At 43.9% G+C, this 13,853-nt stretch overlaps 1 protein-coding gene across 1 annotated transcript in view; it reads left to right on the top strand.

The window, feature by feature from the left end:
- The first annotated feature begins 685 nt into the window (after positions 1-685).
- Positions 686-13,853, top strand: part of GDPD4 (glycerophosphodiester phosphodiesterase domain containing 4) — a 128,945-nt gene continuing 115,777 nt past the window's right edge. The window contains exon 1 of the mRNA XM_082244462.1: positions 686-893. Coding sequence (XP_082100588.1) covers positions 711-893 — 183 coding nt within the window. The 5' untranslated portion in view covers positions 686-710. The remainder of the gene's footprint in view (positions 894-13,853) is intronic.

Genomic DNA, 13,853 nt, shown 5'->3' with positions numbered 1-13,853 from the left:
ACACTTAGCACGTGTACTCAACCTCTTTGGTCGACCATGGCTAGGCCTGTTTTGAGTGGAACCTGTCCTGTTAAACCGCTGTATGGTCTTGGTCACCGTGCTGCGGCTCAGTTTCAGGGTCTTGGCAATCTTCTCATAGCCTAGGCCATGTTTATGTAGTGGAACAATTCTTTTTTTCAGATCCTCAAAGAGTTCTTACCATGAGGTGCCATGTTGAACTTCCAGTGACAAGAATGAGAGCAATAACACCAAATTTAACACACCTGCTCCCCATTCAGACCTTGTAACAGGAATGCATCACATGATATCGGGGAGGGAAAATGGCTAATTGGGCCCAATTTGGACATTTTTACTTAGGGGTGTACTCACTTTTGTTGCCAGAGGTTTGGACATTAATGGCTGTGTGTTGAGTTATTTTGAGGGGACAGCAAATTTACACTGTTATACAAGCTGTACACTCACTACTTTACATTGTAGCAAAGTGTAATTTCTTCAGTGTTGTCACATGAAAAGATATAATAAGATATTTACAAAAATTTGAAGGATGTACTCATTTTGTGAGATACTGTAGGTTGCCTCACACTGTTAAAGAAATGTTTTTTGTTTTTTTTTAAATCCTTTTGTGCATTAAATTTATTTGCTGCCTGTCTAAATGTTTTTTTTTTTTTATTCTTTATTTCCAAAAACAGGGATGATATGAGGCTCTACAGATGGGGGTTTCGTCCACCAACCTTCGCAGGTTGAGGCTGGGGAAGTTGAAAATTGTACGCCGACGTCTCCTGCAGCATTATGAACATCAACCGTTCATCTCTTTGCTGGCAGGCCTCTATAGCTGTAGATGGAAGCGGTACCAGCGCCAGAAGACTGAGCCTGGGCAATGGTGCTGCCAATGGGTAAGGGAAACTCCATGCTAGAGGTTCCAATTATTGTGCACATGATGGAAAACGTGACCAGTTTCACTGAATGGTCTGTTGCCTTCACTGCTGTTGTTAAAAGCTTATATTAATATATAGATTAAATGTGGGCTGGTGGCAATTGTTACACTTGAAAGTTATTCTAGGTGCCATTCTCTAGTAACTTTTTGACCTTCAGAATCCAATCAGAATAGAGGAAAAGCAGAGAAATCTATAGTATTGACTTAGGGGTTGCTGCTGCCAGCATTTTAGAATACACCAAAGGGTTGAGTTGATTCCAATAGAACATGGCCAGAAATGGGTTTCCAGTAGAGTTGTGACTTGAAATAGAGTGTAAAAAATTGATTTTATTTAAAAAAATGTATTATGGAGTTCTCATGGACTATTAATATAGTACAGCGTTTGGAAGGGACTGCCAATACTAGTGGACAGTAGGATTTAAAAAAATAGCCTAATGCCTAGAAATATTGCTTGATAGACACTACTAGTAGGATATACTGGGAGGACAAAAGAACTAATGAACAGTGCTGTTTGGAAAAGAATACCAGTAAAAGGTATTGGTTGAAACAAAATACCAATGAAAGTTACTGGCTTGAAAAGATTACCAGTAAAGGGTACTGATCAGAGCAGACTACCCGTTAAAGATGCTGGCTGGGACAGACTACCAAATTGTAGGCTGGAATAGGCTACAAGTAAAGGGTGCTGGTTGAAACAGACTAACAGCAAAGGGCGCTGGTTTGAAAAGACCAGTAAAGGGTGCTGGTTTGAACAGACTACCAGTAAAGGGTGCTCTTTGAAACAGACTACCAGTAAAGGGTGCGGGTTGAAACAGACTACCAGCAAATGGATGCTGGTTGAAACAGACTACCAGTAAAGAGTGCTCGTTGAAACAGACTACCAGTAAAGGGTGCTGGTTGGAACAGACGACCAGTAAAGAGTGCTGGTTGAAACAGACTACCAGTAAAGGGTGCTGGTTGAAACAGACTACCAGTAAAGAATGTAGGTTGGAACAGACTACTAGTAAATGCTTATGATTATATCAGGGTATCAATTAAGGGTGCTAATTGGAAATGTCCACCAGTAAAGGGTGCTGGTTGGAGCAGACTACTAGTAAAGGGTGCTGGTTGAAGTAAAGTACCAGTAAAGAGTGCAGGTTTGAACAGACTACCAGTAAAGAGTACTGATTGAAACAGATTACCAGTAAAGGGTGCTGGTTGAAGCAGACTATCAGCAAAGGGTGCTGGTTGAAACAGGCTACCAGTAAAGGGTGCTGGTTAAAACGGGCTACCAGTAAAGAATATAGGTTGGAACATTCTACTAGTAAATGCTTATGATTATAACAGGGTATCAATTAAGGGTGCTAATTGGAAAAGTCCACCAGTAAAGAGTGCAGGTTAAAGTTGACCACCAGCAAATTATGTTGGTTGTAACAAGTTATCAGTAAAGGATACTGGCTGGAACAGACTAACAATAAAGAGTGCTGGTTGGAACAGACAGCTATTAAAAGTTGATGTTTTTTTAACAGACATTCACTAATGGGTGCTGATTGAAACAGACTACAGTTAAAGAGTGCTGGTTGGAGCAGAATACCTTTAAAGGATGCTGGTTGTAATTAATGTACTAGTTAAGAGTACAGGCTGGAACAGACTTCCATTACATTTTGTTATTTGTAACAGGTTATCACTAAAGCTTGCTGCTTGGAGCAGACTACCAGTAAAAAGTGCTAGTTGGAGCAGACTACTAGTATAGAGAGCTGGTTTGAGCGGACTAGTAGTAGAGAGTGTGGGTTGGAGCAGTAAAGTAGTAGAAGGTGCTGGTTGGTGCAGACTAGTAGTAGAGGGTGCTGGTTGGTGCAGGCTAGTAGTAGAGGGTGCTGGCTGGTGCAGACTAGTAGTAGAGGGTGCTGGTTGGAGCAGACTAGTAGTAGAGGGTAATAGTTGGAGCAAACTAGTAGTAGAGGGTGCTGATTAGAACAGACTAGTAATAGTGAGTACTGGTTTGAGCAGACTAGTATTAGAGGGTACTGGTTGGAGCAGACTAGTAGTAGAGGGTGCTGGTTTGAGCAAACTAATAGTAGAGGGTGCTGGTTGGAGTGGACTAGTAGTAGAGGGTGCTGGTTGGAGCAGACTACTAGTAGAGGGTGCTGGTTGGAGCAGATTAGTAGTAGAGGGCGCTGGTTGGAGCAGACTAGTAGTAGAGGGTGTTGGCTGGAGCGCTCTAGTAGTAGAGGATGCTAGTTGGGGCAGACTAGCAGTAGAGGGTGCTGATTGGAGCAGACTAGTAGTAGAAGGTGCTGGCTGGAGCACTCTAGTTGTAGAGGGTGCTGTTTGGAGCAGACTAGTAGTAGAAGGTGCTGGTTGGAGTGCACTAGTAGTAGAGAGTGCTGGTTGGAGCGCTCCAGTAGTAGAGGGTGCTGGTTTGAGCAGACTAGTAGTAGAGGGTGCTGGTTAGAACAGACTAGTAATAGTGGGTACTGGTTTGAGCAGACTAGTAACAGTGGGTACTGGTTTGAACAGACTAGTAGTAGAGGGTACTGGTTGAAGCAGACTAGAAGTAGAGGGTGCTGGTTGGAGCCGACTTGTAGAAGAGGGTGCTGGCTGGAGCAGACTAGTAGTAGAGTGTGCTGGTTTGAGCTGACTAGTAGTAGAGGGTTCTGTTTAGAACAGACTAGTAATAGTGGGTACTGGTTTGAGCAGACTAGTAGCAGAGGGTGCTGGTTTGAGCAGACTAGTAGTAGAGGGTGCTGGTTTGAGCAGACTAGTAGTAGAGGGTGCTGGTTGGAGCAGACTAGTAGTAGAGGGTGCTGGTTGGAGCACTCTAGTAGTAGAGGGTGCTGGTTTGAGCAGACTAGTAGTAGAGGGTGCTGGTTAGAACAGACTAGTAATAGTGGGTACTGGTTTGAGCAGACTAGTAGTAGAGGGTGCTGGTTATAACAGACTAGTAATAGTGGGTACTGGTTTGAGCAGACTAGTAGTAGAGGGTGCTGGTTGGAGCAGACTAGTAGTAGAGGGTGCTGGTTGGAGCACTCTAGTAGTAGAGGGTGCTGGTTTGAGCAGACTAGTAGTAGAGGGTGCTGGTTGGAGCAGACTAGTAGTAGAGGGTGCTGGTTGGAGCACTCTAGTAGTAGAGGGTGCTGGTTAGAACAGACTAGTAATAGTGGGTACTGGTTTGAGCAGACTAGTAGTAGAGGGTGCTGGTTGGAGCAGACTAGTAGTAGAGGGTGCTGGTTGGAGCAGACTAGTAGTAGAGGGTGCTGGTTGGAGCACTCTAGTAGTAGAGGGCGCTGGTTTGAGCGGACTATAAGTAGAGGGCGCTGGTTGGAATAATATATCAGTAAAGAGTTCTGTTTGGAACAGCCTGTCAGTAAAGGGTGCAGATTGGAGCAGATTACTAGTAAAGGGTGCTGGTTAGGGGAAGCCTACTAGAACCACAATTTCGGCATTCGGGGTGCATTTTTGCATGTGTGTTTTGATGTGTTTCGATACATTTTTGATGTGATGTGCCTTTCTCCCCATTCTTTTTCTTCTTCATCTCAATTGAGGGCATGTGCGTTCCGCTGCATTTTTGATCCGTTTTGCCACATTCCAGATGCGTTCCATACAGAAAAAATGCAACATGCTCTACTTTTGTTGATTGTACTGCTCTGGCGGGAAGCGGGGCCATTGGAATCCATGTTAAACACTGTCCATGCAGTTTTGATACAGAATAAAAGCACTCTGGACTGCATCTGGTGTGAACCAGCTCTAAATAGTGCTAGTTTGGAATGAACTATCAGTAAAGTTTAGTAGATTACCAGAAGAGAGATTAGAGGTCGGTGCAGACTGCCAGCAGGGGGCACTACTTAATGCAGGCAGTTATTAGGGGGGTGCTTGGAGCTGGGTACCAGCAGAGACACAAATACATTTGATAACAGCAGGCAGAAAGTGTTTTTCTCATCTATCCTCCCAGACAAACAAATCTGCAGCCTAGCTCTATGTGCCGCGTATTGTACACTGTGGCGTCTGATGTACGCAGAACATTCTGTGCCACGCATTTCACAAGGGCTCCTAATAGCGCAATAATGGGGGCCGATCGAGATTTCCACATCTAGAAAATGACAGGTTTTCTGCTGGGAGAATTAGGACAGAAAGAGCAGCAATAACTGCCTATTGAATTGTCACACAACAGAGATGAAATTACAGCCTGTAATGGGAGCACATCTATAACATACAAAGACAATCAGCCAAGAATCTATTTCCTATTACAGCAGGAAAAACATTGCGATGTGTTATTACAGAACAGAGATCAGTTTACAATATGATCTATGTTTCATTTCTGCTATATTAAGCATGCATGTTAACCTAATGAAAAATCCCTCCTTGTCTTATTTGCAGTTTAAAGTGTAGCAAAACCCAAAACAAAAATGTATTTTATTGTAGCTTTTCAGTCTTTAGATGTGGCGGCTGCATTCATTTTTTTTTTCAGGGTTTTATTCCTTTATTTTCAGCTAAAGATCCTGCCAGTAACACATGTTCTGTTCCAGGGTGACAACATTTGCGTACTCTGCTCCATCCATGGAGAAGCAGCATTGTCACTGTAGGACACATAGTTAGGTCCATATATATTTAGACAGAGGCATAGTTTTAGATTTTTTTAGGTATTTACCAAAACATATTCAAGCTATAGTTATATAATGGATATGGGCTGAAAGTGCACACTCTCAGGTTTAATTTGAGGGTATGTACATCCAAAACAGTGGAAGGGTTTAGTTAATACAGCTCATAAGAATAGCCAACCCTCTTTTTCAAGGGACCAAAAGTAATTGGACGATTGAATCAAAAGCTATTTCATGGCCAGATGTGGGCTACTCCTTTGTTATTTCTTCATCAATTAAGCAGGTAAAAGGTCTGGTGTTGATTCTAAGTGTGGTATTTGCATTTGGAATCGATTGCTGTGAACCTACATCATGCGTCCAAAGAAGCTGTCCATGCAAGTAAAACAGGCCGTTGTAAGGCTTCCAAAACGAAACAAATCCATCAGAGGGATAGCAGCAACCTTAGGAGTGGCCAAATCAACTGTTTGGCACATTCTGTGGAAAGAAGAACACACTGGTGAGCTCAGCAACATAAAAAGGCCTGGACGTCCACGGAAGACAACAGTGGTGGATGATCGAAGGATCCTCTCTATGGTAAAGAAAAACCCATTCACAACATCTAGACAAGTGAAGGACACTCTCCAGGAGGTGGGCGTATTATTGTCAAAGTCTACAATCAAGAGAAGACTTCACAAGAGGAAATACAGAGGGTTCACCACAAGGTGCAAACCATTCATAAGCCTGAAGAATAGAAAATCCAGATTAGACTTTGCCAAAAAAAAAACTTCTAAAAAAGCCAGACCAGTTCTGGAAAAGCATTCTTTGGACGGATTAAACTAATACTAATCTGTACCAGAAAGACTGGAAGAAAAAAGTGTGGAGAAGGCTTGGAACAGCTCATGATCCAAAGCACACAATGCCATCTGTAAAACATGGTGGAATCAGTGTGATGGCATGGGCATGCATGGTTTCTAGTGGCACTGGTTCATTGGTGTTTATTGATGATGTGACAGAGGACAGAAGCAGCCGGATGAATTCTACAGTGTTTAGAGATATACTGCCAGCCTAGATTCAGCCTAATGCAGCAAAGTTGATTGGACGGCGCTTCACAGTACAGATGGACAATGATCCAAAACAAACAGCAAAAGCAACTCAGGAGCTTTTGAAACAAAAAGAGGTGGAATATTCTGCAATGGGTGAGTCAATCACCTGATCTCAACCCAACTGAGCATGCATTTAATTTGCTGAAGGCAAAACTAAAGGCAGAAATACCCACAAACAAAGAACAGCTGAAGACAGCTGCAGTTAGAGCCTGGCAAAGCATTAGAAAGGAGGAAACCCAGTCTTTGGTAATGTCCATTGGTTCCAGACTTCAGGGAGTCATTGCCAGTAAAGGATTCTTAACAAAATAATACAAATTTAAAATTTTTTTATGATTATATTCTTTTGTCCAATTACATTTAAGCCCCCGAAAATGAGGGGACTATGTATGAAAATGGTTGCAGTTCCTAAAATTTGTACTTGATATTCATATTCAACCCCTTGAATTAAAGCTGAAAGTCTGCACTTCAAATTAATTTGGATTGTTTCATTTTAATTTTAGTCTGGTGGCATACAGAGCCAAAATTATGTAAATGTTGCCTGTGTCCAAATATATATGGACCTAACTGTATCTCAAACACAAGGGCCGCAGGCCGAATCTGGCCCCCTAGGCCATGTCATGTGGCCCTCACACCCAGTTTTTCAGCTGGAATGAGGCTGAACTCCATTCTGCCACCTTCGGCTTTCACCCTCCATTCCCCGCTGTCACTTGTAAACACAGAAGCCTTCTGTATTTACAAGGACAACTTTACCCTGGTCAGCTCATGGCCCTAACAGATCCCTCAAGTACCCCTCAAACCTGCAATCTGTACACAGTGCAGCCCTGAATTCTGAACTCTGTACATAACCCACTCTTGAACTCTGCACTCTGTGTATAACGCACTCTTGAACTCTGCACTCTTCAGGTAATGCACTCCTGAAATCTGCATGTAACGCACTCCTGAACCCTGCACTGTGCACGTAACGCACTCATAAACACTGCACTCTGTACTTAATGCACTCCTGAACTCTGCAATCTGTACATAATGCAATCCTGAACTCTGCACCATGTACCTAATGCCAGACTTGTATAAAGTACTCGAAATTTCTACTTGAGTAAAAGTACAAGTGCTCGATCAAAAAATTACTTGAGTAGAAGTGGAAGTGCTCGCAGAAAAAGTTACTTAAGTAGAAGTACTAAAGTATTCAACATTTTTTTTACTTAAGTATTGCAAGTAGTTTTTTCAAAAAATTTGCTACTTAAGTACTAAAAGTAAAAAGTACCAGTAGTTTTGAAAAAAAAATTCTACTCAAGTACTGAAAGTAGAAGTACAAGTACTGTGTTATGTAGTTATTAAAGAAATAAGTCAAAAGTTTGAACATCATATTGTTTTTATTATTTCAAATGATTTATTCAAATGATTAACCTGTGTTTGTTAGTAGTTTCTTGATGCACTTTAAGCGCTGTAGCACAATTTATTTGTTTGTTTCATATTTTCTTTTTATTGGAAAGATTTGGTATAGCAGCTTTTATTATACACAGCCTTTATTTTCGTATGCGCTGATTTATAAATGACATTATACACATTTTTTTGAGCTTTATGCAACCTGCCATCTACTGTTCTGGCAGTGGTAATTTTTTTAAAAGTAACTAGTAACTATGCAGCACAAAAAAAAAATACTTGAGTAGAAGTATCGAAATCATCGAAAAAATGTAGTGAAGTAAAAGTAGAAGTAGGAGAAAAAAATTCTACTCTAGGAAAGTACAGATACCGCATTTCGGTACTTAAGTACAGTACTTAAGTAGTTCTACTTCGTTACTATACATCTCTGCCTAATGCACTTCGAAACTCTGAACTTAACGCACTCCTGAACTCAGCACTCTGCATGTAATGCACTCATGAACTCTGCATGTAACTCACTCCTGAACCCTGCATGTAAAGCACTCCTGAACTCTGTATGTAACGCACTCCTGTATGCATTTCTGAACTCTGTACGTATCGCACTCCTGAAGTCTGCATGTAATGCACTCTGAATCCTGCATTCAAAGCACTTCCGAACTCTGCACTCTGTGTGTAATGCACTCCTGAACTCTGCACTCTGCATGTAACGCACTCATGAACTCTGCATGTAACGCACTCATGAACTCTGCATGTAACGCACTCCTGAACTCTGTATGTAACGCACTTCTGAACCCTGCACTCTGCATGTAACGCACTCCTGAACCCTGCACTCTGCATGTAACGCACTCCTTAACTCTGCACTGTGTATGTAACGCACTCCTGAACCCTGCACTGTGTATGTAACGCACTCCTGAACTCTGCACTCTGTACATAACGCACTACTTGCTGCACTTGGAAGGCGCTGCGCTTCTTTCCTCTAACCTGTTGGCATTATATCTCTAGGTTCATGGACTTGCTCTATTGTTGTGACTTTTGTACACGGACTTTGTGTATCTTTCATATTTTCAAGTGTTTCTAGCGCTACTGTTGTTATGTAAGCTCTGCAACCATTTCAATAAAAATATTAAACAAGAAATAAAATATCAGTATCAGTACACAAATACTGATAAAAAATAAAAACACTACAAAATACAAAGAACGCTAAATTATATGAACTAAACTACCCTAATTATACCTGATAACATGCACATGATAACTGAATTGAAAAAAAGCTAAATAAATAAAGAAAAAGAAAAATTAAGAAAAATTGAGAGTTTCTACTTACCTGACAGTGATATTTGTAATTTTGCAGCAAAACAAAATGATATCATTCATCCCTATCTACACTATACAATTTACTACTACTATACTGTAAATAAATAAGGTCAAACCTGTCAATGTATTTTGGGACTACACCTCCTATCCTGATGCATAGGAGTATTTGATGATGTCATTGTTGCTTCTTAGCTCAGTAGGCCTGAATCAGGAAAAAAATCTGCTTCAAAGATACTTTCTTGTTCTGCCCTGTGTAAGCTCTGCTACAACGCAACTGGGTAAGGGGTAGACCAATGCACAACTTTTTTCATAGCCTCGTAGGGGCTTCAGTCCAGATAAGCTGTCCTTCCATTGCAAGGAAAGTAAGTAAATGGATATATTTAATAATTTGTTATATTTAGTCATTTCAAGACCTTCTTTGGACCAGATGTGTCCTTCAAACTCCAGCCAAAGCTTTTATACTTTTGTATTGAATATGAAATGGTGCCCATACAAGAAGGGGTGGGAAATCTCCCCAGTTGGAGCACAGGAAGGAATTAATACCTATGTGTAAAAAGCCTCATGAGTCCAAGCGTCACTTGCCTGACAAAGGGGTCCCGTGTTGCTCGGAAACGTTGCTGTATGTGTACCGTGTGACCATATGAATGAAACTTTGGACCCTTTTGAGGAATCATTGGTGTGCTGATGACATTTCTACACTATAAAAGTCTAATGAGAGCACCAGGCCTAAAATCTTATGCCTCATTTCCACTGGGCGGTACGGTTCGGTTCGGTACAGTATGCAATCTTTGTCGTTTATAAACAAGCAAAAAATTGGGGGAGCAAACCCTGAACATGTATATCTAAAGCCAGTGCAGTTATGGACCAAGCAACATGTATATTAAAAAAGAATAGCGCACACATGCAAAAGAAATGACTATTAAATATGGAGACAATCCATAAATAAAAATGGGGATTTAGTCCCACCATATGGCCATATCGTGCTCAAGCCCACCACTGCGTCAAAGTACCCCATTATCAGTGGGTCCTACACTATCCATATTTGATAGTCATTTCTTTTGCATGTGTGCGCTATTCTTTTTTAATATACATGTTGCTTGGTCCATAGCTGCACTGGCTTTAGATATACATGTTCAGGGTTTGCTCCCCCAATTTTTTGCTTGTTTATTATGTATTCGGTCTGACCAGACTTCTGTGGTTGAGCATCCCATCCCCCACACACACCTGTACTCTATTGGTGTCCACTATCAAGTAGATATAGGAGGAGTCCCCTGTAGTGCATTAGCACACCTTCCCAGCAAGGAGTGTTGTCTCCAAGGGTAAGAGAGGCTGGATTCACCCCTTTTTTAAGGATAGTGTAGGACCAGTGGTGGGATTCAGCCGGTTCGCACCGGTTCCATAGAACCGGTTGCTAACTTTCTGCAAGTTCGCAGAACCGGCTGAATCCCTCTGCGCGTCTACGCAGGACAATTGAATGTCCCGCGCTCGGGCAGATGTGGCAGCCGGGGGGCGGAGCAGTGCGGCCAGACCCGCCCATTCTGTGCAAATAGCGAATGAGAATTCGCTATTGTCACATGATCCTCCTCCTGGCCAATCAGGGAGCAGGTCCTCCCGCTTCCTGATTGGCCGAAAGGCAAACACCGTGCCATTGGACGAGGAGGAGGCGCCGCGGGAGGACTTGGAGACACGGGGAGCCGACTGCGAGACCGTCCGTGAGGTAAGTGCATGGGTCTCGTGGGGGGGGATCGCTGGCGCTCTGCAATTGGGGGCAATGCTGTGGCTGGCGCTCTGCAATAGGGGGCAATGTTGTGGCTGGCACTCTGCAATTGGGGGCAATGTTGTGGCTGGCGCTCTGCAATTGGGGGCAATGTTGTGGCTGGCGCTCTGCAATTGGGGGCAATGTTGTGGCTGGCGCTCTGCAATTGGGGGCAATGCTGTGGCTGGCACTCTGCAGTTGGGGGCAATGCTGTGGCTGGCACTCTGCAATTGGGGGCAATGTTGTGGCTGGCACTCTGCAATTGGGGGCAATGCTGTGGCTGGCACTCTGCAATTGGGGGCAATGCTGTGGCTGGCACTATGCAATAGGGGGCAATGCTGTGGCTGGCACTCTGCAATTGGGGGCAATGCTGTGGCTGGCGCTCTGCAATTGGGGGCAATGTTGTGGCTGGCGCTCTGCAATTTGGGGCAATGCTGTGGCTGGCACTCTGCAATCATTGGGGGCAATGCTGTGGCTGGCACTCTGCAATCATTGGGCAATGCTGTGGCTGGCGCTCTGCAATTGGGGGCAATGCTGTGGCTGGCACTCTGCAATTTGGGGCAATGCTTTGGCTGGCACTCTGCAATTGGGGGCAATGCTGTGGCTGGCACTCTGCAATCATTGGGGGCAATGCTGTGGCTGGCACTCTGCAATCATTGGGGGCAATGCTGTGGCTGGCACTCTGCAATCATTAGGGCAATGCTGTGGCTGGCACGCTGCAATCATTAGGGGCAATCCTGTGGCTGGTACTCTGCAATCATTAGGGGCAATGCTGTGGCTGGCACTCTGCAATCATTGGGGGCAATGCTGTGGCTGGCACTCTGCAATCATTGGGGGCAATGCTGTGGTCACTGTGCATTGAAGGGGGCATGTACACTGGTCACTGCATTGAAAGGGGGGCACGCTGGTCACTGTGCATTGAAAGGGGGGCACGCTGGTCTCTCTGCATTGAAAGGGGGGCACACTGGTCACTGTGCATTGAAGGGGGCATGTACACTGGTCACTGCATTGAAAGGGGGGCACGCTGGTCACTGTGCATTGAAAGGGGGGCACGCTGGTCACTTTGCATTGAAAGGGGGGCATGCTGGTCACTGTGCATTGAAAGGGGGGCACGCTGGTCTCTCTGCATTGAAAGAGGGGCACGCTGGTCACTGTGCATTGAAAGGGGGGCACGCTGGTCTCTCTGCATTGAAAGGGGGCACGCTGGTCACTGTGCATTGAAAGGGGGCACGCTGGTCACTGTGCATTAAAAGGGGGCACGCTGGTCATTCTGCTGGGAAATTCGGAACTGGTTACTAAAATTTTTGAATCCCACCACTGTGTAGGACCCACTGATAATGGGGTACTTTGACGTAGTGGTGGGCTTGAGCAGGATATGGCCATATGGTGGGACTAAATCCCCATTTTTATTTATGGATTGTCTCCATATTTGATTGTCATTTCTTTTGCATGTGTGCGCTATTCTTTTTTAATAATCTTTGTCGTTTCCATTGTGAAAAGTTGTGAATGGTACCCTAATTCCGAACCATACCGTACCACTTTTTTGGGACCCTTTCGTTGGGGTACCAAGCACCCAACAGGGCGGAGCTACACTGTTGAGGTACTATTGAGCTGAGATACTGTTGGCAGTGGAAACGCAAACCTGATCATGGTGTACGGTTCTGAACCGTACTGAACTGTACCTAACCGAACCGTACCGCTCAGTGAAAACGAGGCATAAAAGTCCAAAATACGTTAATGTTAGTGTTTCCTCATATCAGGACAACACAGAACAGCCAATACATTTTGAAGGTTCCAACACTCCCCCTTCATCAGAGCTTATAAATGCTGTGCTTAGCATGGCTCTGGTATGTAACATGGTAATACATGGTAATACTGCCACTACAGCTCTTTATATTTCAATATTTTTATTGAGGTTTCATGAAAAAGGAAGAAAGTCACAACAGTGCAAAGTATGCCGTCAGGTCACGGCCATTAAACATAAAAATAATACAGCGTCTTCAAATCAGTAAATATAAAACTGAAAAAATGTAAACCGTGGTATACTGGCTTAAACCGTAACACATGCATAGCCCCCCATCCCCCACTCTCAAGGCCGGCGTGTCCGGGCCCCCCCCCCCGCGCCCCTATGGGAGCTTACTGCGCCCAGGAGGGAAGGCTGCCCCCCGACCCCCGAACCCAATGTCGCCTACTTGACAGGGGGAGACATCTACCAACTGCCATTCCATAAGAAATCGTTCTGTGCACTGAGCCATGGCAAAGGCCATGGTCAACGGCAAACTCGTACCAACCACGGTCCTCCGCCAGTAAAAGCTCTGTGACAGGCATTACAACTTATAAGCAAAAAGAGAAAAGAAAGTGAGATCCAGAAATAAAGGAAAGAGGGAAAGAGCAGTAGGGAATGGGTAGAAAAAGAGAACAGTAGCGGTGGCAAAAGGAAGGGTCGGCGTCCAGGCTCTCATCCCCAAATTGGGCGCACATCTAAGTTTTGTGGTTCAAAAGGTCAGCTATTCTCCTCACCTAAGAAGGAGTAGCCAGATATTTCATCCAGGGGTCCCAAGTTTTTTCAAAGAAGTGCATCTTGTCATTGAGTAAGGCCACCATCCTCTCATTTATCATGATCCAGGTCAGCTTGGCCTTCAGCAGCTCTATCGGCAACACCAGTCCGCCAGGCACTACAGCTCTTTAATATAATTGTATGTATACAAGTACTATAAGCACCCTATTAAGTCCAGTTACAGCTTTTAATAAGCCCTGATAAAGGAGGAGTGTCTAAACCCCAAAATGCATTGGATGCTCTAAGTATGTCTTGT

The sequence above is a fragment of the Pelophylax lessonae genome (genome assembly GCF_965119305.1).
Source record: "Pelophylax lessonae genome assembly, chromosome: 2".
NCBI classification, from domain to species: Eukaryota; Metazoa; Chordata; class Amphibia; order Anura; family Ranidae; genus Pelophylax; species Pelophylax lessonae.
This window is presented reverse-complemented; position numbering and strand designations above follow the sequence as displayed.